General features: G+C 38.1%; 1 protein-coding gene across 1 annotated transcript; it reads left to right on the top strand.

Annotated features, from left to right (window-relative positions):
- The first annotated feature begins 505 nt into the window (after positions 1-505).
- Positions 506-7,688, top strand: klhl40b (kelch-like family member 40b). Its single transcript, XM_079259535.1, has 6 exons — positions 506-1,762; positions 2,716-2,876; positions 3,322-3,429; positions 3,571-3,756; positions 4,029-4,178; positions 4,351-7,688. Exons 1-6 carry the CDS (start codon positions 638-640, stop codon positions 4,460-4,462), a joined length of 1,842 nt encoding a protein of 613 aa, XP_079115661.1. The 5' UTR covers positions 506-637; the 3' UTR covers positions 4,463-7,688.
- The last annotated feature ends 3,351 nt before the right edge of the window (positions 7,689-11,039 follow it).

Here is an 11,039-nt window from a genome sequence, read left to right as displayed (position 1 = left end):
ACACAAAAGAGATTTTGATTATCACTACTGGGGCCAAATATGCTTGTCTTTAGGCCAAGAAGCCCAAACTCCACAAGCAACACGGATCATTTAAATCACAGTGTTGTGTCATAAGTTGATTATTATTACATGTAAATAAATTCATCACTGCTTTGCTAATCAGGAGTTACTGTAATAAAGCCTTTGAATTACCAAACTTCATAGAAGATGTATGTTTAGTGTGGTTTAATTCATAATATCAAATATGACAAACCGACCATATGGCTACGATGTCACTGGATGCCTATGAGTCATGGGCATGTTTCCGATGAAGCCATGTGTCAGCTATTTCAGAGCTGAGGGGATTGTCCTGGGGAGTGGGTGGGGATGGAGGTGGTAAGGGGCAGAGAGGCTATTGATTTCATGTTCCAGAATAAAGCCCATAGCTTCACACCAAGCGCCCAGTCTATAAATAACCTACCAGTTGGAGCTCAGTTGAAGGGTCAGGACAGCTGAGGAAGTGGGCCGTCCTGGGCTTCAGCTGGTGCACAGACTGACTGTGCATCTAAATCCACTTTCCAGGCTAGAAACCAACTTCTGCTATAGAGACGATCTGCAGCCCCTTATAGGTTCTTCAAACTTCCTTCTCTAAGGAACGATGGCTGTGCCTATAAACCCAATGGATGAGCCCAGGCTGTACCAGCAGACTCTGCTCCAGGACGGTCTGTATGACCTGCTGGAGAATGACAAGCTGGTGGACACCGTGCTGAAGATCAAAGACAAGGAGTTTCCCTGCCACCGGCTGGTGCTGTGCGCCTGCAGCTCATATTTCCGCTCCATCTTTCTGTCTGACCTGGAGGAGAGCAAAAAGAGAGAAATTGTTCTGGAGGATGTGGAGCCTGGTGTGATGGGACTGATCCTGAAGTACCTGTACACCTCCAAAATCAATGTGACAGAGCAGAATGTCCAGGACATCTTTGCTGTTGCTAACATGTACCAGATTCCCTCAATTTTCACCGTCTGTGTGTCTTTTCTACAAAAGCGCCTGAGCCTCAGCAACTGCCTGGCCATCTTCAGGCTCGGTTTGATGCTGGACTGCCCCAGGTTGGCCGTCTCTGCCCGAAACTACGCCTGTGAGCGCTTCCAGCTGATCTCCAAAGATGAGGACTTCCTTCAGCTCCTTCCTAATGAGTTGGCAGCCATTTTATCAAATGACACTCTGAATGTAGAGACAGAGGAGACAGTGTTTGAGGCTTTGATGAATTGGGTTTCCCGGGACACTGAGACCAGAGAAAAGGAACTTCCAGGTTTGTTGGATTGCGTTCGTTTGCGTCTTGTCGCTGAGGATTACCTGAAGGAAAAAGTGGAGAAACACAAATTGATTTCGTCCAATCCTGCGCTGCAGCAGAAACTCCAGCTAGTCACGGATGCTCGTGCTGGCAAAATGCCCGAGGCTAGAAAAGGCAAAAGCAAGAAGGAGGAAGGTGGAGCTGCAAAAGAGGGAGAAAATGAAGATGAGGAAGAAGAAAGTCTTCTCCCAAGTATTCTCAATGATAATCTGAGATTTGGGATGTTTGTCAGGGACGTAATACTGATGGTGAGTGATACAGGTGCTGTGGCCTACGACCCTTCGGGGAATGACTGCTTTGTAGCATCACTCTCCACGCAGATTCCCAAAAACCATGCCAGTTTGGTCACCAAGGAGAACCAGGTCTTTGTGGCTGGAGGATTATTCTTTGATGAACAGAACAAGGATGAGCCACTGTGCTCTTATTTCCTGCAGGTAAGCAAAGTGTCTGAGAAGGTTTTCACAGAAAATAAAAGAACTAAACTGATAGAAAGTAAATCTTTAGATAAACGAGAGAAAATAGCCTAAATAATGTCAAGGTGGGATATTTCTATTTAAAATGATGTTTTCACCACAAAAATCAGAATGATTAAGATTTGATGCCATTTGAAGATCATGCAGCTTTACTGAAGAGTTGGAACATAGATGCTTAAAATGCTAGAAACATGACAACTCACACGAGGGAAAAAGTCTATCTAAATAATGTATTTCTATATATTTCACATACTATAGTAATGTGTTCTTCAACATGTCCTAACATACAGTTATGTGAAAGAACAAGTACACCATCTTCAATTCTTAGACTTCATGTACCAGGATATACCTTAAACACATCTCTAATGGGATCATGACAGTCTAGTAGTTCCAGAGGTGGTCATCCAAGAACCTCTCTGTTTACTGAAGTATTCTTGTTAATTGTGAGACCGTCTGTCTGACATCTAGAGCTTGGCTAAAACCAAGTGATGCAAAAGGACAAAGATCTCAAAGAAAGCAGCAAATAAACAACATAATGGAAGACTCAGGGTGTTGCAATGACCACACCTCATCCTATGAGATTCAAGAGAGCTGTGCACAAAAGAACGCCCATAAACCCTAAAAGACTGAAACAGCTGAGTCGGTAAAATATATTTACTATGATGTGAAAAACCGATGACAAACTTATTTCTTCATAATATCGCTGCCATAGTTGGATTTACTATATTTGATTCACAAGAGCTTTTAGTTTTCCACAGCCAGCTTCTGCATTATGATTTGCAGTCATCTCAGTATCAAAACTTGATAAGACGAGGATGATTATCTTTGTATCTTGATGTGTAAAACCTCAGAAGTGAAAGCTTTCTTTTTGACATAACTAAATTATTTACAATTGTTTGAATCCTGTGACTTAGTATGACCCTGTCAGTGCCGACTGGCTCGGGATGCCTCCCCTCCCTTCTCCCCGCTTCTTGTTTGGTCTGGCTGAGGCTGAAAACTCCATCTTCGTGTTGGGGGGGAAGGAGCTGAAAGAGCAGGAGAGCACACTGGATTCAGTCCTGATCTACGACAGACAGTGAGTAAAGAGTAAAAAGTCAGGGATGCACAGATATACCAGCCTAACTTCAATGTCAGCCCATGTTAAGCTTCTTGACTGTAATCAGCCAGTCAGCAAAAAGCATTATATCTGGAGTGGCAGCATGCAAAAAGTTAAATAACATGTATTTTTAGTCAGCAAAAACTAACAAACAATAGAACTCAGCCATGTAAGCACTGAAAACTCCTCCAGCTGGCTAAAAGTCTTATAAAAGATTTTGAACATGCTTTGTGCTCACTCAAAGACAATATGCTGAAGGGCTGAAATAATAATAATAATAATAAAAAAGTATATTTTATGGTTTCCTTCCCAAAAAAAGGAGAAACAATATTAGGTTTTGGCCAGTTGTTCAACCTGACAGATTAAATTAAATACAAAAACTGCAATTATGACCATTTTACGTGTTTGTGGTTTATTTCCACAGATCCTTTAAATGGGGCGAGTCCGACTCAATTCCTTACCCTGTCTATGGACATGCAACAGTATCACACAAAGATGTTGTGTATGTGATCGGAGGAAAGGGAGAAAACAAGTAAGTATGTGCTTTTATGTATGAAAAACTGGAGGATATATTGACCAAAAGGAGTTTATGTCATAAAAATCAAAGTGACAAACGACTGCAAGGGAAGTGGAAACCTCTGAAGTTGTTGCTTTTGTTTTTTTAAAAAAAAAGGAGCTGTCTGAATAAGATGTGTGCATATGATGCCAAGAGATTTGAATGGAAAGAGCTTGCCCCCATGAAGACTGCACGCTCGTTATTCGGAGCCACACTTCATTGTGACAAAATCTACGTGGCAGCAGGGGTGACCGACAATGGCCTGACAGACTCCATTGAGGTTTACGACATAGCAACCAACAAGTAAGTTCATCTTAAAAAGGCATTATCATATTATCCAGTTTTTTTTTTTTTTTTTTTTTTTTTTTTTACTATGGAAACACTCTTATTTTCATCAGAAGAGTATTTAAGTTTTAGAGTATTTTGGCAGTGACATCTCATTTCCTCAGATCACTGTTTAATTTCAGGGTGGCTGTACACGTCACCAATCAAACATAAACAAAAAGTCTCAGCAGTTAATGAATGTGGTTCTCCCAAATTCATTCTGTGCGTGTGTGTGTGTTTACATGTTTCAGGTGGACGGACTTTGTGCCTTTTCCTCAGGAGCGTAGCTCTCTGAATCTGGTCTCTCTGTCTGGATCCCTCTATGGTGTAGGAGGTTTAGCCATGATGCCGTTAGAGAACAGCGACGAGATAGTTCCCAAAGAGATGAATGATATTTGGAGGTGAACGAGTTATTTGCATGAATGAAGATATTTTTATTGCGAGGCTTATTCAGTTTTCATTGATCTTAGCTGTAAACTGTGGATCTAGAGATTAAAACAAACGCTGCTGTGGTAACTATTTCATCCTAAAACAGCAAAGTAAACAGTCTCCTTTCCTCATGTCTGTTATCAGGTACAATGAAACGGAGAGAAAGTGGAACGGGATTCTCAGAGAGATCCAATACGCATCAGGGGCCACAATTTTAGGGGTCCGTTTGAACACCCTGCGTCTCACCAAGATGTGATGCTTCTTCCAGTTCCTGTTTGTGACTGAACAGATGTATAATCACAAACATCAAGATTCAGCGCTCTGTCAGTTTTTATTTTACACAATGCTGCAACTTTTGTAACGGCTTACTGCGGACAGTTTTCTTTTGTGATTACATTTTTATAAACATGACATAAAACTTAACCAGTTCTCAACTAACAGTTGAATGAAATAAATAAAAAACACTAAAAAGTAATAACAATTTTTGCTGATTAATTTGGAAGCAGTGTGAATTTGCCAACAGATGGCAGCAAAGCCATGAGTTAGCTTTGGTGCTCAGAGTGCAACACATAAAACACAATAGAATACAAAAATAAGAGAAAAATACAGTACACACGTACTTTTGCAATGATATATCTATTGTTTAATATTGAAATGTTTTCATTACACTCTGATGTGTTACAGACAGTAAACACTAGTCAATAAAACAAGAAAATACAGTCTAATGTTATTAGCACCTCTAGACACTATTGTATTGTCCTTGTAATGTTTTTAGCATTTTAATATAGCTGAATGTGACAACTATTGCCTACACATGGGCTTTGTACACCAGAATTAACAACAGACATACCGTAGTGTTTACATTATGAAGAATCAGCTAACAAGAGTATGCATCATGATTTCATCAATGAAGCTGCAGTATGAAGTCAAACGGGAAATGTTTTGCAGGAATTTGAACTCTGAATCAGTCGTGGCATCTGGATTTATGCTTATAGTGTTTTAAAAGGTTGGAAAATAAGCAATTAAACATTTAGATGTAAAAATAGAGAGCATTTTTTGTGATATTTTATATTTTGCAGATCCCCAAAGGTGACAAAGAATTAGGTAAAAATGTAGGAAAAATGGATTATTCTCTGCATTTGTGCCTTACTGTTTTTACTCAGTCACAGGGAATAAAAAAAAAGCCAATCTGAATGCAAAGAATGATGTTTCTCCTTTTTTTTTTTTTGGCCACTGGTGCAAAACCATACAAAAAGCATAGCTTTTATGTTAATTAAAAATGTGAAAAGTTCAAACACAGTATCGTAGTCCTTTTAAAGAAATAAATACATAAAAAAAGGACTTGAAAGAGTTCGGCTACTAACTGACGAGTCACCAAAAGTTAATGGTACTTCTCAAAGTTTAAAATCAGATTTATTTTGTTTGGGAGTTTGGGGCTCCATAAATTTAACCAAAATGTGAGCAAATAAAAGAAAGACAGACAAACAAACAATTAATAACAGCAAACAAACAAAACAAAAAACATGAAACAACCACAAGTTTCTAACTCTCGTCATACTTTCTGCCCATTATCCTTCAAGAATTTCATTAATACTTCTAAGACAACAGTTTTCCAAACACTTCAAAGTGAAGGCCACTAAATGTCATTTGTTTTGGATGTTTACTTTCATTAAAAACGAGCATTCTGCTTCACACATCTCATCTAATTTGTGTCTCGCGCGTCCTCTTGTCTGAGACCCAAAACTCAATCTCACCAAAACACCATAAAGGATTTCATAGTTCCTAATATCACCTGGAGAGGAGAGACATGGAGGAAGAGGAGGCTTATGAGAGTAGTATATGACAGTATTTACAAGGATACGTTGTTTCACAAAGAAGTCTTGGTGGGCTTAACGTCTGGAATTTGTCAGGTGAAGAGACTAATTAAATTAAAAATAAGTCTACACATGGTCACAAACACATTTAATGCTTATCTAACAAACAACAAGAAAAAAAATCTGAAGGTAGACCACAAAGCCACCGCTGACTGTTTCTGTCATGTTGTGTTTGACACCAGTTCGAGATAAGTGTCTTATTTCAATGAGTATCCATTACATCGCTTTCACTGTCCTCATTTCTGCCCTCACTCACCAGTTGTGGTGTGTGTGCATGTGTGTGTGTGAGGAGGGGAGCAAAAGCAGGAGAAGTAGAGGGGCAGAAATCAGAATAAGTGAAAAGCTTTTAGGAAATGCAATTACTTTTGCCATTTAGTGCAAAGCAGTCACTGGAGAATCTGTGCTCTCATATAATGTCCAGTACAGATCCACCTTTTCCTAATTAATACAAGCATTTTGGCCGATAGCCAAACTAATCAAACACACTACCTGTTTGAATCTAAGGCTTATGTGCACTGTGCAAAGTTAGTGAAAGCTGCTTTACTGCCACTGAACTGCAAAACGCTGTATGAGATACATGATTTCAGCATTAAATAAAAGTGTTGCCTTAAAATTTAGTTGATGTGAGAGATGATAAATGTCTACACAGGTTTTTTATGTCATTTTTTTGGCATAGATGAATGCAGTATTGCTGTGTTGTGTGAATGGGCTTTAACTTTGCAGCTGGATTTCAGGAAGACTAGTTTACTAATTGACCCAAGAGAAAGGATTAACATACAAATGCAGCTCTCTGGGGGGGATTTAGACTCACATTTGCTACTCAATGCACCCGTCAGTCTGTAATGTGTGGTTTAAAACAGTATAAAACTGGAAATTTGCCTTTTTTGGTGACATCACATTTACAGTTTACACATGTATTTGATACATTTGAGTTAATAAAACATCCTAATCATTTGCTGAATGTCAATCACTTCTAAAACATATGATATAATGAGGTTTGATTCATTTATTTTAAATGAAAAGAACTTGGATTTTTTTTTTTTTGTAGTCTTTAAATACTCCTATACTGAGCCCCCGAAGTGCCATTGATGAAATATTTTTTCTTTTTACCTTCAAGATCATTTCTTCCAAACAAGATACTAACTTGTATACACACACACCGACATGCACGCACACACACAAAGAAGAAAACTTTTTCATGCAACACCTTATTGTTTGTGTGAGATAAATGTCACTAATCAGGAATTTTGGCAATGAATAGAAAATATCAAATAAATACTCGTGTAATATTTAACATTTATACCAGAATTGCTGCAGCACATGGATCTGAAGAATCTTTTAACCATATTGTCTCCAATATGTTAATAAGATGCCACAGACTTAAGGTCAGCAAAAGAATTCATGGTTAATTTACTGTCACGGCGCTTCTAGGAAACAGTCAGCTTTAAACATACAGGAATTTCCACAAGACCTTGCAATTAATGTGATATTAATGAGCAAAAAGGGACTTGTTGGGTTTTTGTTAAGCGCACAAGTTCATGACTGGTGTCTTTAAAAAAGTACATCATTAGATAACTTGTTGAGCTACATAATTTCTTGCCCATAAAAAAACATGTCACCAATGAATCTTTGGGGGTTCAGACTTTCAGTTTCCATTTTTTTAAAATGCTGTTTCAGAAAAGAGAAAACCTACCAAGAACCTTTATTATTATCAACTTGTTAAAAACTGCAGTTAGATAATTTCCTGCAATCTGTCGCCAGTAACCCCCCTCTTGATACACACGCACACGCACACGCACACACACACGCACACACACACACACACACACACACACACAGACAAAGCATCAGCAAATTTACTGGGATTAAGTGTTACTATGTCAGCCTTTAAACTCTGCCAGCTGAATTGGAGTATAAAGTGCTCTTACATTTAATACAATTCTTATTGTTTCATTTGGCATCAAACAGTCTTATATATTCTAATGAGATGGCACATAACATATATAACACACTGTCACATGTTAAGCTCTCATTTGATAAAACCGGACACATAATTTAAAGTTCTATTAGTTACAGTCATATAATACTTGTAGGACAATGTCAACCCAATTAACCAGGACACACTTTGTTAATCCACAGTGTGCAGAATATGATACTTAACAACAAGCAATACCTCCAAAAACTCCAAAAAAAAACAAAAAAACTTGCTAGACACACATTCTGATCATATTGTATCAAACAGACAAAACCTCCTTTATTTTCTAACTTAATCATTTCAGTGTCTGCATATTCCTAATACATTGGAAAGCAAAACTGATTCTATTTATCCATAAACCCTGAAACACATGGACATGTCACTATCATCACACATCTCTCACACCTGAATCCACCTCATATCTGCATGCGTGTCCCCTTTATTGGCTAGCGTGGCAAACAAATTCAAAGTGCAATAAATCAGTAGTTTTACTACTATTTCTCCTAATTTACCATCAGCTACTATCAATATCCATAACACAAAAACATTCAAATCTCTTCATTCACAAGGTAAACACACAACCAAAACCACATTATGTCAGTTTCATCTGTTGGGACAGTAACAAGAACAAACAAACAAAAAAACTTAGGGAAAAAAAAAAAAAGTACGAGTATTTGCGATGACTAGAGCCACATTATGAGCAATGATGCACGTTTATAGGCATCGCTTGTGATTTAGTGCAGGATTGCAGTTTATTTGATTACCACAAGGGAGCAATGGTGCTGAACACAAAGGTATTACAAAATGACCGTCTTAAAACTTTTTTAAAAAAAATATTATGCAGTCCTTGTTGCATTGTTGCATTGAATAAAGGCATATTTTTACTGTCTTTATTAGCGTCTGCATTTTTAACTTTAAGAAACACAAACATGTTTAACTCCATGCTGTTTCTTTTAATAAAGATTAGTTAACACTTTCATCATGTGGGTTATTACTGCTTCCAATAAATACAAGGGTTTAAATCTTAGCTTATTTCTGACTCTGGGGCTCACTGTCCACTAAGGCTAATCTGGATTAAATCACAGCCAGTTACATTGCAATCGAACAGCTTTAGACTGAATTTTAAGGGCAGTCTCAGACCAGACCCTGTACAAAAGCAGCAAATTAAAATACAAAACGTGTTTGACACATTTCTTTGAATAAAAATAACATGTACCATTATTAAATAATGTCTGCTTAGGCCTTTGCGATTTAGCCATGGCAGTTTAAGAAATACATGTATCTGGGGTAGACATAAGACTACATTAAAGGTGCATAAAATGGCCTTAAAAAAAAGAAAAAGAAAATTACAAAAACATTCACAATCCTTAACTTTCTGTAGTACCAGCCTAGACACATGTGGGGGAAACATTCACATACCTCTCCATGTAAACATGGAAAAAAAAGAAGAAAAAAAAAAACAGGAAATATGTCTGAACAGTATAAACACACATATATATAGTGCTACACTACAAGTACACCATCTATTGATTAGGTGAGTGTGAGCGCAACCATAGTACACAGAGACTGCAGAGTACAAAACTGACATGTTGGAGATGCTTCAAGCTGAATCAGATAAGCGGTGCCACTCACATCTGTTTGCTGTGAAGCTGCAAACAGCAGCTGGTTAACTTCATTAACTTAAGCATAGCTCAACTTAATGTAAAAACTGGAAACAACTGAGAAGAGCTGGCCAGGTAGCATCTAACATCACGTTTAATAACAAAAAAGTTATTTGTTTTATCACCACGCTATAAACTGCAGAGGAGTATAGATGCTGGGAAAAGACTCAGGGCCCCCGTATGTGGCCAGAAAAAGGATGGGCCGCCAGTATCTTTGGGAAAAAGTGTCTGAGACAACTGACAGGTGGAAAAGTTCCAGTCTGTCACATGTAGCTTTTCCAGCGCATGTTTGAAGCTTTTTGCTTTTTGGATCAGATAACTTTCAAGCTCTCGTTTTCCGCAACAGATAATCACCTTTTAATTGAGTGTTTTCAGCTGATTGCAAGTGAACGCAGAGTAAAACTACATCTACTCATCAGCCACCACCTACAATAGAAAAGTCTGGTCCAGTTGGACATGCAGGGTGAAAATGGTAATGCTAACAGGGAGGCTAGGCCATTGTCTGGTCATGTGCAAAGTAAGATTTCAGATAGAGCAAAAACAAATCAGTGTGTTTCAAAGGGTTTCGGAGCTCCTTTACCTTGGCAAGAACCAGTTAGTTGCCTCCTGGTAACCTAAAAGGTGATATGTTTTAGTCTCATCTGTGTGTTTTTTGTTTCTAAGTTTATCTGGTGACACTTCAGCTTACCCTCAGAAGAACTGGACAACAGGAACAAGGAGTGGGAGCACTTAGAAGTTCTGCATCGACTGCTGTCTCAGCAACAGTCCAAATGGATGAATTGTAGAAAAAAAAACCAAACAAGATGGAAAAGATATTTAAAGAGGTTTAGAGATGATGGCTGATGGATGTTTTCCCCTTTGGACAAAGCCAGTTTAGCCATTTCCTCACACAACTGTTCAGCAGATCTCTGAGAGGCATCGATTATCTCCTCCAGCCTTTTGCAAGAAAGCAAATATGCACATTTCCAGAAACGCCAAGCTATATTCCTTTAAAGAGGGTGTTACAGATAAGAGTTCTTCTATCTGCTTTTCAGATATACTCCTATAGATTTTAATGGTTTCATGCTGTTTTACTCTTCACGTCCAAACTTTGATCAGCAGTCAGAAATGTTTCCAAACACATGGAATTAAAAAGAAAATCTTTTAGAAGGAATATAACTCTTAGGAACCATTTTAGTAACAGGCTCTGTGGTGTCAAAAATAATCACGGTTAATGTTCATTATGAGATTTAGGGCTTTGAAATATAATATAGGATTTAGCATTTCACAATATGGGTTACATACTATGTAGATGAACTCAATGAAATAAATCTGCTCAGCTAA

Source organism: Telmatherina bonti (assembly GCF_933228915.1).
Source record: "Telmatherina bonti genome assembly, chromosome: 20".
Classification (NCBI taxonomy): domain Eukaryota; kingdom Metazoa; phylum Chordata; class Actinopteri; order Atheriniformes; family Telmatherinidae; genus Telmatherina; species Telmatherina bonti.
This window is presented reverse-complemented; position numbering and strand designations above follow the sequence as displayed.

Excerpts from the sequence above, each read along its gene's own strand:
- klhl40b (XM_079259535.1), top strand. The coding sequence starts at position 638 with ATGGCTGTGCCTATAAACCCAATGGATGAGCCCAGGCTGTACCAGCAG. Across the intron at positions 1,763-2,715 it reads TGTGCTCTTATTTCCTGCAG|TATGACCCTGTCAGTGCCGA; the intron begins GTAAGCAAAGTG and ends CCTGTGACTTAG. Across the intron at positions 3,430-3,570 it reads GGAGGAAAGGGAGAAAACAA|GAGCTGTCTGAATAAGATGT; the intron begins GTAAGTATGTGC and ends TTAAAAAAAAAG.